Source organism: Parasteatoda tepidariorum, chromosome 7, assembly GCF_043381705.1.
Source record: "Parasteatoda tepidariorum isolate YZ-2023 chromosome 7, CAS_Ptep_4.0, whole genome shotgun sequence".
Lineage (NCBI taxonomy): Eukaryota > Metazoa > Arthropoda > Arachnida > Araneae > Theridiidae > Parasteatoda > Parasteatoda tepidariorum.
This window is the reverse complement of record NC_092210.1, coordinates 69,058,846-69,075,783: the sequence shown is the minus strand read 5'-3', so window position 1 is coordinate 69,075,783 and position 16,938 is coordinate 69,058,846. Positions and strand designations below refer to the sequence as shown.

Sequence of the window (16,938 nt, the reverse complement as noted above, 5' to 3'; positions counted from 1 at the left end):
ACATACATACATACATACATACATACATACATACATACATACATACATACATATAGATATATATATATAATACATATGTGTGTGTATATGTGTGTTACTCTATTTATTTATTATTATTATTTTTTTAGAATTCAAGGGCTACTTCAAGTATCTTTTGAAGTAGGACGCCATAAAACCAGGGAATGTGTTGTGATTGTGCAATTCCAATAAAAATCTAAATTGAAATAATATTGTTCTTTTGTCTGAAATTGTATCTATCGACTTATTTGTGGAAAATGTGAAAACTAAAGAAAAAAAACCCATCGAATCTATTTTTTAATAAGTTTAGGTAATTTTATTTACAGTTGAGAATACAAAACATACTACATCATTATAGCTATAACATTGACATAGTTTAAACTATAAATTTTCAGCTTTATAATACAATGATTCTAGTAATTCTCCTGTAAAAGCAGTATCAATTCTAGAATTGCACCATCAATTCTCGTATATATTTTAATTATTGCGGAGGTCTTAAATTTTGTAACAGTCAAAAATGATAAATTAGTAGTTATAAAAATTATCCAGTATTTATTAATAACGAAACAGGTTTGTTAAAGTTATTTTTTTCTTAAGAATCTATCGCAGTGACCAATTTTTATTAAAAACTGCTTAGGAAGTTTTGCTAATGCTAATACGATACTGCTAATACAACTATTAATACGATCGCGTTTAAGATTAGTAGAATTTTCAGATTTAGTCATTAATCTTCAAAACTACTGAACATATTTCAAAGTTTATCATTGAATTTTGATAATAAAATGCATATGAAATTATGACAATCAAACATTTCATTTTCGAATCTCACGGAAAAGGAAAAAAAACTTATGTAAAAAGGTGTCGAACAATAGGGATTTTAAATACGATCAATTAAAAATGTTCAATTATTGTTATAAAAAAATACAATTACATAATCGCAGATGTAAAGGTTCTTTATGTTGACAGGAAATCATCTATTTTCAAAATGTTTTGAAAGAAATGTTGACACACAATCAGGATTTTAACGCCTTCCTCTTTTAGAAAAGTATTTCAAACTCTTTCTAATAATCTCCTTAATTTACATATATATTTTTCTTTGTTTAAAATTTCTGTTTATGAAAAGTGATTTATAGGCACCCTGCACTGCCTTTTTAAATTCAAGACACACCAGAGTCTTAGAAGGAAAGAGTGATGAACATGAGAAATACATTGAATCAATATTGATAAAGTAGGGAGTTTCAGTAATTTCATCTTAAAAAAAAAAATTTAAATAGACGATGTTGTGAAAAAATGCAATAGTTATACTACACACACATACACTGCGTAACTCTTATCGTTACCCAATCCGTGGTAATAGAATCGAATATTAAAGGTCAATTTCTCCTATATTGAAGGAAGGTTGCTGTAGCTTATTTGTTTTCAAATAAAGTGTATAAACCATTTGAGCAAAAGACGTGTAACCCCTTAATATTTAAAATATCACTATTTACGGCAGCGAAATTTTGGTTGGTTCGGGCAGGTCATGTCCTTTAATAAGACTATTTCACTAGAATGAGGGAAGATGATGAGATCCTGAAAACTTATGATTTCCTTTTGAGGGTGCAATTGACCCTGATTGTCAGAGTGACACATAGAGATATATATATGGCGTTTGATTAAAATCATTTTCTGTTCACTTTCATTTCACATTATCCTTTAGGTTTCGTAGCTCCAATGAGACATAGTTTCATGAAAAGATTTTGGAATGTTGGTGACATAGAATCATATAACCATATATATGGAATGCTTTGAAGTAATCCACAGGGTCTGTACACATCTTCCGGATAAACGCTACCAATTGCATGTTCCAGGTCATTTATAACTATGTGATGTTTGGATGATGCACTTCGTAAAATTGCTTTCCGAGAATTTTTGAAGTCTGCAAAGAAATTTTCAGCATAATCATCTCTGACATGCGATGGCAATGATGTCATCATAAAATCTATGTCTTGTTCCATGCCTTCTGGTGATAAAAGTTTTGTTCTAAATAACAAAAGTTGAAAATAGTTTAAAAATATAGTTTGAGAACTTAAAAGATCTTAAAAATCTTAACAGAACTTAAAGAAAACTTAATAAGTTTAAAAAAAATTGAAAAATATTGAAATTTTGAAAGATGTAAATTTTTTGAAAAGTTGAACTAAATGGTATCAATTTATTTTTCCATGCCTTAAAATTTTAGTGTTCTCAAAAGACAGAGTTACTAAGTGACTATCTTTGAGTATTTTCAGTCTGGAAAATGCTTAAAGAAGAAAAAAACTAGAGGATTTTAAATGCATTTCGTTACAAGCAGTCGGTAAATAAAATGAGTAATTTTCGAATACAACAGAAATGTTGAATGCGTGAACGATAAGACGCCAACAGTTTACATTAGTGTTTAGCACTTAGTTTTTAGAACAAAAACTAAAGCAAGCGATATTTCTTATTTTCATTATTTAAAATTTAAAGCTAATTTCCTCAATTTCGCTAGATTATCTTTTAGAACTTTCATCCACTTAGTTCAAACTGTTCAACAAAATCAATTATTTTGATAGGAACTAATATTTTTTTTAACGGATTAAGTATGGTACAATGCATACCGAAAATAATCTGGTTCTATGGATATTACACGGATCCCCCATACACTTAGCTCATGCCTCAAACAGTCGTTGAAACCAACAGCAGCATATTTACTCGTCACATATGGTGATACTGTTATCACAGCTGATCTTCCTATTAAAAAAAAAGAAACAAATCACTCTGAATAACTTTTGTCCTAATGATGAGATTTCCGCAAGTTAAATGCTTCTTTTAATGGTTCAAAAGAGTTACCTCTTAAAAATAACTAAGTATTGTGAACTATTAATTAAGCAAATGAATCAGACACTAAAACTTACTTTCGCTGACTTAGCATGCATTCTTTTACGAATTTGGTTTTTTGACAATCAAAATATGGAGAGGGAGCTGATAATCACGATGGGAAAAGTATGGTCTCAATAGTTTAGTCAGGATAGCTATTGAATTTTTCTCTCTTCGATCGAATCTTCTCCCTACCCCGTTTTTGAATCCTTTTACACTAATTTCATTTTATTTTTATTTTTTATCCGTATCTTGCGAAACGAATCAAAAAGTTCTTGCATTACAACTATAAAAATTTTTTTAAAGACAATTTTAAGGAAAATATAATTTTTAATAATTTATTCTACTTAATTATGGACAAATACAAGTTTTTACTCCTTTTCAAACAATGTATTTTAAATGACATTACACGAACAATGAAAAAACAGTTAAAAAGTTCTTGGAAATGAAAATTGTACAAATACGGCTATTTAATTCGGAAAATAATCTTAATAATAATTTTCCGAACAACTGACACTTCTTATATTTTGATGGTCAAAGTTCCAAACCAGCAAAAAAAGTTAAGTTTGTTGTTTTTGTATCTGATTCCGTACCTCAATTAATAGTTAGCATTAAATAATTAGAATATTTGAGATCATGGCATGATTAATCTATTAAGACAAGCATTTAGATTGTTAATATTTAAGAGGGTTACGCTTTGTTCGCTTTCGTTCTTCGTTACGCTTTGTTCTGATCCAGTCTAATCAATTCATATAAAAGTTTCTTAAATGAAAATTAAAGTAAAAATATCAATATCGAATGCAAATCATTGCAAAAAGAAGCGTCTGAGAAGCTCTTTAAAATTATATTTCACGGAATATTTACATATGAGTATGCATATATTATTTCATTTCGAATCACATACAACAAACTTTTGATTTTTAACGTTCGTTGTAATTAAAATACATTTTTATTTTATTCTGAAGCATTTTATAGAGCATTTCAGTTTACAACATATGGTTTTGTAAAATTTAAAATATGAGCTTGAAAAAACTTTAATGACATTTCAACCATCTACGTTTTGAAACTTTTAATTTGTCTCCTTCTAAGATAATTTTGAAAGCATTAAGTAAATGGGAGCATTTAAAGTATTTTTGATGATGCAAAAAATAGGAGAAAACCCAATGAGTTTATTTAAACATTATGTCATTAAATTTTTAATTGTGTTTCAATATTTCTACATATTTTTTGCCTTAAATAATCTAATTAAAATGTAAACGATAAAAACATTTTGACTTTTTAAGTGACAAAGAGAAGTCAACTATTTCTGCACTAGTTGGATTCCAGTCCTAAGAATGGGGTAAACAAGATAATCATCAGTAAATTAGTGTTAATCAACAATACGAAATCGTGCACCAGTCAGACTAAATTAAATGTTTATCGTTAAAAATTCGAGTAAGAGAATGCATAATATACTGCGAAAGTTGAACAGTACTGCAGTTTAATAACATTTATCTCAAAAACAGGGCATTTTGTATGCATGTTTGAAATTTTAATATTTTTTATGCATTAATCATCTATTTTCATATTTATTCTGCATTAATCATCCATTTCAATATTTATTCTGCTCTTAATGCAGTAATTAAGCAGGAGAATAATACTTAAAATTTCCAATTAGTACGAATTTAAAATTTTCTAAACTCACTTGTATCTTATTAATTGTATAAAAAGGTACGGAAAGTGTTATTCGTCTTTTTCGATGGATGATCGAATTAATAAGAATTTAGGATAAACTAAATTGAATTCGACGTATTTTTATACAGAAAATGCAAGTTTTGATTTAAATATCCTATATTATATTCCTATTTTTTGTAGTTTAAAGAATATATTTGAGCTCATTTACTATTTTAACCAAAAAGTTAACAAAAAGTAAATTTAATTTAATAAGTTGCGCAAAAATGAAAGAATTCAGGTTAAATATGCATATTGAAAATACAAATTATAAAACATTTACTAGTTAAAGAATACAAAAATAATGGAATATAAGGGTTGCCCAAATGAAAAATAGATGTAAATGCGAGAGAGACAGCAACACCACAATTTTAAGTCATAAAGAAAAACATATTGTCGCAGAAGGAAAAAAAAGTGCTTAATTAATTCAAATAAAAGCAATTCAAGTGAATGCAAAATTATGATGAAACTGTTTTGGCCAGATCAGAGTAAACTGTAATAGTACTTTAAGTCGTGGCTGGAGATAGTTGCAACATTCCTGTATTCAAACAGAGCACTACATTGATGTCCTCGATTCATTTCAATAATCATTTCATTAGCAAAAGTTTATGATACATTAGAAATCATGGTGTTTACTTCCTCTGAGTGTTGGCAGTTCCGATATTGATATAAAGGCTTTATAGAAACTGTTAAACCTTGTGTTCAGCGCTATATGTACAAGTAATGGTTCTCCATAAGGGTCTATCATTTGCATTATTCTCTCATTCGGCCACACTACGAACACTACGGATCACTCTATGAAGCATTGTCCTGATCTGGGCATATTCATTTCAGTACAACGTATAGTACGGCAGATTGTGAAGTAATCGAACGAATTGCGTCTTTAATGACAGAAATATAAAACTTGGAAAATGTGTAACACCATGAAACTATAATTTTCGATGGAGATGATCTCTGATTTAGTTTATAACAATAATAGCGGTTGTTCAAAATGACGGACTTTAATGCATTATTTTTTATTTTTTTGATGTGAATATTTTTTCGATTTTGAATGATATATAATAAAGAAATGATCAAATTTGAAAGTTTGAGAATGCAGTTATCTATCTCAATATATCACTTGGGACAATATATGACACCTGCTCACTTTACCTAATGACGCCCCCTAGTACTAATTTATTTTGGTTTTTAAATAATAAACTGTTATCTTAAAAATATTGTGCATTATTATACTTTATTAATATATGCCTATAATTTATTTATAATATATTTATTTAAATCAATTTATGGATTAATTAATACTGAAATATTCAGATTTATTTCATAATTAGTCTAATAATCATAGAAAGAAAGGTTTTTTTATTTAAAAAGATGCTTTTTCATATTCCTATAAATGATACATGAAAAACTCTCTTTCTCCCTCCCCTTTATGTGAGAAATGGGTTAGTTTAAAGGGGAGAACTGAACTTCTAGATAGGCCAGTAAGGTATAATTTCAGATTTCATTTTTTCAGACTGAATTAAAGCAGAATAATTTCCAGACAGTTGGATTTAAATTATATGAATTTTCTGTACAAAAAGTAAAAATTTGTGCTTGAATCTATTTAGGTATCTAATATTGCTATCAAAGCAAGAGGGACTATGTTTTCTATGTGCGTTTTACTCTAAATTATATGAGAGACACACAAGTCAATCGAACAATTAGTTCAGGTACTTTAAGAGTGTGTATTCAAATTTCATTTTTTTAGACTGAATTGAAGGAGAATAATCACCAGACGATTGGATTTAAATTATATGAATTTTCTGTACAAAAAGTACAAATTTGTACTTATACCTATTTAGATATCTAATATTGCTATCATAAGCAAGTGGGACTTTGTTTTCTACGAATTTTTTACTCTAAATTATATGAGACGATACACAAGTCAATCAAAGAATTAGTTTAGGTGCTTTAAGAGTTTGTATTCATATGCTGTACTTCTTTTGACACATACATACCAGAATTGAAGTTTCATAAATGCGATACATGTGTACCAAGTTTTATGCTCCTATCATTTAAACGGTGAATGTTTCACCGAACTGCAGTGTGAACACATTCATTTTTAAAGCTTGTTAACCTGCGTTACGCAATCTGCAGTGCTTTCATTTTAATTTAAAACCTTGAAGGTTGACACTAATATCGCTGCAGAATGCCTGACAAATTCATCTATGACCATTTTCATTTGGGTAACCCCTGTATGTTACCTGACATGCTTGTCACATTAATTATCCGACCTCTGCTTTTTTTCAGTAATGGTAAAAATGCCATTGTTACACGGATGATTCCCAAAGTGTTTACTTCAATAGAGTCTTTGTAGTCTTGAATATTTGAGAACTCAGCATGAAATCCCTTAAGGACACCAGCATTATTAACTACAGCCCAAAGTTCTGAAATAAAATTATTGGATCAGATAAATATTAAAAAAAAACATTATTTTTAGGTGAAATATTTTATTTTCCATAAAGAACAAAAAGGAAGAAAAAATTTGGAACTTCCTTAATATTCCAAGAAGCATATTACCTTTTTTCATATATGTACTTTTCAAAAGATTTCTTGATATTATTTTGGAGATATAAAGTTTTAGTGATATGCAAGAATGTGCTGCAATTATTCTGACATTATAAATTATGTGTAAATGTATCTCTTTTACCACGTTTATATCAACTTGCCTTCCTGTTTGGGTGGAATTTTGTAATCGATTTTAAACTGATTTCCCGACTAGCTACAGGCTTCAAATTTGGCACATAGTTCAGAATTGGATGACAATGCATAAAAATGAAAAGAAAAAAGACCTACAAAGTAAAATAAAATTAAAATTAAAGAAAAATTTATATTTTCGCGATTGTCTCTTGTTGTCGATTCAATTATTTCAAATTAGCGTCATAGTGAGTGAAAAAATTGTGAACGGTGTGTGATTTGTGTACACTTGAGTGAAAAAATTGATATTTTGGAAGTACAAAAAAAATCAAAATCAAAATAATATTTTTAAAAACTGCGTTTTTGTAGTGGAAAATTAAAATTAAAAAACGAAAATTTATAAAACGAAAAACGTGGGGAGCATGAAATACATAACAGTACATATACACATTTTCTTACTCTTACACATGCACAACCACATCCACATCCGCATTCAGATACAATTACAGATATACATACACATATTCTCATGAGTACATATACAGTTAATGTTATGTATTTCATGCGTCCTACGTTTTTCGTTTTTCAAATTTTTGTTTTTTAATTATTATTCTCCACTTCAAAAACGTGGTTTTTAAAAATATTATTTTAATTTTGATTTTTTTAAAAATTATGTTCTTCAAACAAGCATTAAAACAAGTTATCATGACAAAAAACAATGAAGATTGGATAAAAATTAAGTAACGGTATTATGAACCGTATTAGCTCGAAAGGAACATAACAACAATAAAGATGTGAAACAATTTTCGAAATGCTGTACAGATGTCAATACAAGTTTCATAGTCTGAAAAAATTTAGATCTTTTTGAAAAGCGTGTGAAATATTTCAGAAAAATGTGTAGAAAACTTTACTGCAGTTTAATATGCAGAAATCTCTTAGATCTTGGTAGTGAATAAAAATATTTTCTTAAACTTCTTGAAAAAAAATTTTTGGGATTACAAATACTAAATTTCTTATTTATTTCTGAGTTTCCAGATTGCACTTATTTATATTGTTGGCTTAGAATATAAAGTAATGGTAATTGAATAAATAGCAATTACAAACATACCTAAATTAATAATTGCCTTACCGCATTTATTTAAGTTAATTTTCACGAAATCATATGCTCTTTTTACACTTTCATCATTTGTGACATCAAGCTCGAAAATATGTAACTGTTGAGAGTATTTAGACTGAAGCTTCAAAACATCTGCTGTAGATGGAGACAAGCAACTAGCAAATACTTGATATCCTTTTGAAAGTAACCGATCTGTTAAAAAGTGACCAAAGCCTCTGTCACATCCTGTAAAAAGAATTTACGTAATTTTTTATAAATTTAATATATTTATAGTTGGTTTATTTTATTATCCCAATAAATATATACCAGCAAATGTTTACCATATTTTAATTGAAACTTTTGACACAATAAGTTATTGTTTGACACAGTAAGTAATCAATAAGTTCAAAAACCGGGAATTTCTAACGAAACTAACTTTACAGGAGAGACAAGAAACTGAATGGTAAAGTAACAGTTGGGCATATCCTTCAGAAAAACATATAATCATTTTCAGCAAACAATGAAGCTGATAATTTTATACACTCATACACACAAAGTTAAGAGAGTAATTAAATGCCAGTTTCTGTGCTTAGGATGCAAGTTATTAATACTCATGAACGCATCACTGATGGTGGTAATCTTGTTAATCAACTTCCTTCGAGGACGACTCACAAAGCAAAGATACAACTAGCAATACTCCCAATTAGCGCAAAAATGCAATTATTATACATATAACATCAAAAGTTGAGTAAAATAAATAAAAAATGCTTTGCATACTGACGTAAACCAAAAAGAATTTTGCATCCTGCGTATTATGCGCAGACTTGCGATAGATTCCAAAAACTTGTATGCTTAAAAATCATTTTTAAAAAGCACAACGTAGAACAGTTTTTGCGATCAAAATGACCACAGTAACTGTTCTACGTTGTAAAGAATTCCGGATTAAATTATGGTAAAAAATACCAACACTTTGGATTTATTATCCGCAACATCCCTTTTACCGTAAAAGCCATTTTAACCGTAAAATGTTACAGTATAAGACTACATTTTTGGTTTTTCTTTGACTTATTACTCTAGAAAGTTTGTGTTGAATCTTATTTTCCCATTGCTTATCATACTATTAACAATGTAGTTGAAAAAGTTGTTAACTTCATCCTCAGTTAAACTTATTTAACTTTATCATCACTGTAAAATCTCAGGATCAAATTACGATAAAGAGTACTGAGAAAAAGATAGCCGCTATTTGTTACAGTAAAATCTATTTTTCCCTCAAAATTTTACAGAGCAAAAGTCTATTAGTGTAATTAAGCAAATATTACGGTAAAAATGGTTTTATACTAAAGTAGATTTAATGGAGGTGACACTCAGGGTACCAGAACAATGCTCTTGCTAATACAGTTCTGATACTTACATTATATAGAACATGTGTGGCCTACGGGATTTGCCAAATTGGTTCTTGCGATCGTTTGCAAAAGACTGAAAGCTTTAAAGCCTAAAATTCCAACACTCAAAAAAGAAATACAGAAATGAGTGTGTTATGAATTACGTATCACCCAGAGAAAAACTCTGCTTAAATTTTCGCATTGCATGGTAATGGCATTTCTGGTAATGAAAAAATATAATTCTGGTAGTAAAAACCAATATATACGACATTGAAACCATCCAGTTGATAATTTTTCCATTCATATAGTAACGGTTTACCGAAAATTCTGATTCTGAAATTACAGACAGTTCTAATTACCCCATATTTAATAAAAAATACTAAAAGGAAAAGTAAATTTAACTGAATGAATGGTTTTTGATAAATTTACCAGATTTTACTATTTTTACCACATTTTATTACTTATTATAAAACCATATTCAATTGTTTATTTTGCTCGATTCGTTATGAACGCGCTTCCGTAAAAATTAAAGATTTTTTTTGCTACCATAGATCAAAAATGACGTAATTTTACGAAATTCAGGTAGTTTTGACATACTTTTTCTGCAGTACGGGGATCATGCAGATCACTAACATGAAGTACTATATTCCTGGGTTTCAAAATCTCAGACCTTTTACATAAAAATAAAATATATCTATATTTAACACTTTAAATTATTAATGTTCAAGAATTATCTTGGAAATATTTGCGTCCTTTTTTTTGCATCGTATAAAAACTTTCGTATGATTTCGGTGTAGTTTTTTTTCCTTTTAAATGTTTCGTGACTTTTAAATTAATCGAATTTTTTCAAAATTAAATTAAATAAGCCATATCTGCACATAAAAATTGCAAAATAGACACACTACAGAAAGTTGTTAACCATTTACTAGCATTAATTTTTGTTCTTACCTGTAATAAATACTGCTTTACCCCTTGAGTTTATTTTTTGTCCGAAAAATGTCTTTTTCGTGATTTTAAAACACAAAATTCCAACATTTATAAATATAACCACAAAACCAACTATGAAACAACAAATACATTTTATAAAATAAAAGTAATAACTAAACAGACAAAAGAATATCCCGCAATAAATTAGATGAATTACACACACAGTGTTAAATTTTCGCAAACGATGCATCTCGAAGTAAAGGTTTCATTCGAATAAGGATTTCATTAAAAATACACTTACATACATTTTTGTTAACTAATTCCACATTATGTATCCATATCACACGAAATGCGTGAAAAACTACTTAATAAAAAGTAAAGGATAACCTGCTTTCTTCTTGGAGAAGTAGATAACTTGATAGGATTTCTAGCTTTTAATGAATGCTCGTGCTTATTTTAGCAAAAATGTTCACTTGTGAATACAGAAAAATTGGTTCAGGTTTCAAATATAATAAAATGTGATCACAAATTAATTACAAACTAAATTTATATATATATATACTTAACAGTTGAGACTTAAAAAGTCTCAACTGTTCCATTTGCCCTACCGGGAATGTTAGTCCACAAAATGCATGCCCGAATAAACTTTTTTAAGGGAAGAATTCTTTTGCAAATGCATATATTAAAATTGTGGTCCATACGCATTGATAGTGGCAAACTTTGTTTTTTAAGAAACCAAGCAAGTACGCCTTTCATAATTTCTCTTTTTAACTGTTTAAAAACAACAAAATTTAATTCTTAAAAAATAATCAATTCTTCTTTTTTAACTTTTGGTGCCATTCAGTCTTGCATCTTAGATTGAATTTGAGGAAACATTTAGTTGGAAGTTTACGGTGATACAATTTTTTATTTATTTCTGACTTAATATTCAATACTTAATTACTAATTAATATTCTAATGGAGTATAGTTTTTAAGTTTTTATAAAAATTATTTTCTGAATAAGAATTAATTCCTTTTTCAATTTTATTCTGTTTCGTAGCTTATCGTTATTTGGCTATTAATAAAGCTACATAAACAAAAAATAATTACTCTATATTTTTTTTAAAAATTAAGCTTTTCGGATAAAATATTCATTTTTGGAGCATTTTAATTCATAATTTTAAACTTCAGGAAGGAAATTTAGTCTAAAAAAATTATATAAACTGGAAAATACTACCTGTAACCATAATAAAAACATCAGACTTTCTCCTTTTAATATTTTTTAGTAAATATTTAAATATTAAAATGATTTTCTATTATATTTACTGCTGAAATAAACACGTATTGATAGATATAATAAACACATGGATTAATACAGTACAACTGTGTTTTGTCATTAAAAGTAATAAAAATTAAAATTAATTTTTATAAATGAACTCATAACGAACAATTCTTTATTTAAAAAATAAACCATTACAACTATATTTTCTTTAGTTATGGACGGTAACTTACGGAAATTATTAGAATTATAATAGAATTTTTAACAAATTTGCTTTCACTTTTTTTAAAGTTTTGTTGTAATTATTGAGGTATGCAAACTTGGAAAGTATACTTAACCTTAAATTGTAACTATGCTCGTAAAAACAGTTGTTGTGTTACTATAAAATGTTTTTAAACGCTATAAAAATGTGTTTTTCCTTTTGTAAACAGATCCGTTTAAATATTTTTTAACTATAAAATAAAAATTTTGCTTACATAAAATTAAATGAAAATTTTTAAAAATAAAGAAGTTAAAACTTAGAATGAAAGCTTGTTAATTCAAAATACGTATTAATCAGTTTTATTCATCAATAATTGCAATATTAAAATAAAATAATTTTCTGTGTTTAATTTATAATGAAATACAACTGTAAAATGTAAAATAAATTTTTTTTTTACAAAATGAGAAGAACTGTATATAGAGCGCTTAATCAATTTTTGTATGTTTTTCTGAATGCAAGATATCTCTCAAAAATTTTAAATTGATAATTAGATATTTATTTCAACGCTTCCACACGATGAAAATAAAGAACATCACGAAATTTTTGGTTTTTAAGAATAAAAAACTGCTGTTATAACTGCATTTTACATTCTTTTTTTACTTTAGAAGACGTTTTTAGCAGAATTTTGAAATAACTGGTCCAAACATAAACTGACATTCTTAAAATGAATTATCGACAGCTGATTCTTCTACTTTTGAAAGGTTGCTTTATGCTTGTTCAGCTGTTAAAAGCAATGCGTCACACTAAGTCCTTACAGTTTTATTGTCATGAGATCAAATATCCATCTCTTCTTCTATGATAAGGCAGCTCCTCAAACACACAGTAATACTCACGAGTTGTATCTCAAAAAATTTTAACGAAAAAGATTATTTTAAGGAACAAAATTAATCTATTTAAAAACTCTAACTATAGTTTCGTTTTGTTAAAATTAAATATTTTTCTGACTATAAATCTCAATAAAATTTATATTTTTAAATAAAGCAAATCGTTTATGTGTACGTTATAATGTGCAATTCTGTGTGGTATGTGGAATAACACTCTCGAGTTGTATCTCAAAAACTTTTAACGAAAAAGATTATTTTAAGGAGCAAAATTAATCTATTTAAAAACTTTAAGTATAGTTTCGTTTTGTTGAAATTAAATATTTTTCATACTATAAATCTCAATAAAATTAATCTTTTTAAATAAAGCAAATTGTTTATGTGTACGTTATAATGTGCAATTCTGTGTGGTATGTGGAGTAACACTCTCGAGTTGTATCTCAAAAAATTTTAACGAAAAAGATTATTTTAAGGAGCAAAATTAATCTATTTAAAAACTCTAACTATAGTTTCGTTTTGTTGAAATTAAATATTTTTCCGACTATAAATCTCAATAAAATTAATCTTTTTAAATAAAGCAAATCGTTTATGTGTACGTTATAATGTGCAATTCTGTGTGGTATGTGGAGTAACACTCTCGAGTTGTATCTTAAAAAATTTTAACGAAAAAGATTATTTTAAGGAGCAAAATTAATCTATTTAAAAACTCTAACTATAGTTTCGTTTTGTTGAAATTAAATATTTTTCTGACTATAAATCTCAATAAAATTAATCTTTCTAAATAAAGCGAATCGTTTATGTGTACGTTATAATGTGCAATTCTGTGTGGTATGTGGAGTAACACTCTCGAGTTGTATCTCAAAAAAGTTTAACGAAAACGATTATTTTAAGGAGCAAAATTAATCTATTTAAAAACTTTAAATATAGTTTCGTTTTGTTCAAATTAAATATTTTTCTGACTATAAATCTCAATAAAATTAATCTTTTTAAATAAAGCAAATCGTTTATGTGTACGTTATACTGTGCAATTCTGTGTGGTATGTGGAGTAACACTCTAGAGTTGTATCTCAAAAAATTTTAACGAAAAAGATTATTTTAAGGAGCAAAAATAATCTATTTAAAAACTCTAACTATAGTTTCGTTTTGTTGAAATTAAATATTTTTCTGACTATAAATTTCAATAAAATTAATCTTTTTAAATAAAGCAAATCGTTTATGTGTACGTTATAATGTGCAATTCTGTGTGTTATATGGAGTAACACTCTCGAGTTGTATCTCAAAAAATTTTAACGAAAAAGATTATTTTAAGGAGCAAAATTAATCAATTTAAAAACTCTAAATGTAGTTTCGTTTTGTTGAAATTAAATATTTTTCTGACTATAAATCTCAATAAATATAATCTTTTTAAATAAAGCAAATCGCTTATGTGTACGTTATAATGCGCAATTCCGTGTGGTATGTGGAGTAACACTCTCGAGTTGTATCTCAAAAGATTTTAACGAAAAAGATTATTTTAAGGAGCAAAATTAATCTATTTAAAAATGCTAACCATAGTTTCGTTTTGCTGAAATTAAATATTTTTCTGATTATAAATCTCAATAAAACTAATCTTTCTAAATAAAGCAAATCGTTTATGTGTACGTTATAATGTGCAACTCTGTGTGGTATGTGGAGTAACACTCTCGAGTTGTATCTCAAAAAATTTTAACAAAATGATTATTTTAAGGAGCAAAAGTAATCTATTTAAAAACTCTAACTATAGTTTCGTTTTGTTGAAATTAAATAATTTTCTGACTATAAATCTCAATAAAATTAATCTTTCTAAATAAAGTGAATCGTTTATGTGTACGTTATAATATGCAATTCTGTGTGGTATGTGGAGTAACACTCTCGAGTTGTATCTCAACCAATTCGAAAACTCGAAATTCTTAACCAATCCGCACCAAATTTGGTGTATATTCGCTTAAAGACATGACGGACCTAACTCTCAACTTTAAGTCTCTCTCTGATCATCGATTCACGCCTTATTCCAAAGAAAGGATTTTTCATAGGATTTTAAAAATATTTTGTAATAAGAGTGATTTGTTAGCTTGCAGCTCGAATCAATCAAAAGTTAGTTTTATCACATGTTCTTTTGAATCGTGGTATCATCGAATCATGGTATTCATGGTATCATAGTATCATAGATTTTGTATGTTTGGTATCACTAGTAAAATCAATGTTATTAGTTATGCTTTATTTGATTGTTAGAAGTTGACTTCAAGCAACAGAATTATGACAAGTGATACTGATTATTATAAATCTTTATTTTGGGGTTAAGGTGAACTCTTAATAACAAGTTTTGCTTAATCTGATAACATTAAGATGCCAGAAAGACATATAATTCCAGTTTTCTCTGAGTTAAATAAAACTTAATTGTATTACTGAAGTTTTAGCAAAATTTTGAATAAGATTACAAATTGGGCTTCTATAATTAAGTATAATTTCTTTTGTATCTTACTTCAAACATAAAATTATCAAAGCATTATATATAAGTATCTAAATTCGATGAATATATTGAAATTCTAATATTATATGTATCTGAGACCACAGAGTTTGTTATTTTAATTGACTGTTCTAAATATAACTACAATTAAAATATGTTTTTCATGTACTAACTTTTGACTTTAAATCTATTTTAATAATCCAAACCTTGATAATAGTGAAATTATCTTAAAAATTAAAAAAATATATCAGTATATGTGATAAATACAAAAATAAAATATAACTACTTAAATTTTAAGATAATAAATTAAAATTAATTTAAATTATTAACAACTAATTTGTTATGTTTATCGAATTTTCGAAGTTAATCCCTATTATTTTTATAGCAAAATAAAAATGCAGATATAATAAATAAAATATAGCTATAAAAAGCACTTTTGGGGTGAAAAATCCAATATATCCCATAATTTTTATTATGGAGCAACAAGCTGTAATGAAATTAAAAACCACTTTATAAGAAACTATTATTTAAAATTTAAAATACTCACCCTCTACAACTCTAATTTTTTTTCTCCAATTATTATCGATAGTTCTACTACACGATCATTTAAAATAAATAACTACATCAAAAGCATATTATTTTACTTGCGAAAGAAGTTATTGTAAAAGAGCTACATCGAAAGCGCCTTATGTTTCTTGCGTAAGACATTATTTTAAAAATGCCTACGTTAAAAGTACTTTATGGCACCGAGCGCAATAGCTGAGTCTAAAATCATAAAAAATAAATGCATTAAGAAATTCAAGTAGATAAATTAATGCTGATGTTATAGGAAACAAACATAGATTTTGTTTCCTATAAGCATGACTTAAACATAAATATGTTATTCACATTTAAAATTATATTTTCCGAAAATAGATCTCATATATCCAACTAGCCGCTTAACAGTAATGAAAAAATGCGCATTAGTACACGAAAAAAAATTCTAGCAAAATTACCGAACAGTATAGTAATCGCATTTCTAATAATAATAATTAAAAAAAACATAATTTTAGTTAGTAAAATTAAAGTATATGGTTTTTAAACAATTCATTTGGTAGTTTCTTTCTTTCTTATGGTAATGGTTTATCAGAAATTCTAGCTTTTAAAATTATAGTTCTTACTACCACACATTTAGTAAAAAATATAAAGCTGAAAAGTAAAGTTAACCGAATAAATGTTTTTTGCCATGTTCTAAGGTATGATAAAATCATCAAATTTTACTATATTTGCAAAATTTTATCAAATATTATAAACCTGGGGGGGGCGGAGTTATCGACCATGCCAACCTTCATCTATCAAAAGGTACCTCTTGATGGAATCAAGTTAGCATGTCTTATATACCAGTGAATTGATGTTTAATATTCGTAGTGGTAGTTACGCCACAAACCC

At 27.3% G+C, this 16,938-nt stretch overlaps 1 protein-coding gene and 1 long non-coding RNA gene across 2 annotated transcripts in view; one reads left to right on the top strand and one right to left on the bottom strand.

Annotated features, from left to right (window-relative positions):
* The window catches only part of LOC107447055 (uncharacterized), a 7,145-nt gene extending 6,917 nt beyond the window's left edge, over positions 1-228 (top strand). Inside the window, exon 4 of the long non-coding RNA XR_001584474.3 lies at positions 129-228. This is a non-coding gene — a long non-coding RNA (uncharacterized lncRNA). The remainder of the gene's footprint in view (positions 1-128) is intronic.
* An 81-nt stretch (positions 229-309) lies between these two features.
* LOC107447046 (short-chain dehydrogenase/reductase family 9C member 7) lies at positions 310-10,958 on the bottom strand. Its single transcript, XM_043040358.2, has 5 exons — positions 10,705-10,958; positions 8,408-8,620; positions 6,846-7,028; positions 2,634-2,766; positions 310-2,040 (listed from the first exon to the last, which is right to left on the bottom strand). The coding sequence occupies exons 1-5, from the start codon at positions 10,931-10,933 to the stop codon at positions 1,707-1,709; spliced, it is 1,092 nt and encodes a 363-aa protein (XP_042896292.1). The 5' UTR covers positions 10,934-10,958; the 3' UTR covers positions 310-1,706.
* Between the last annotated feature and the right edge of the window lie 5,980 nt (positions 10,959-16,938).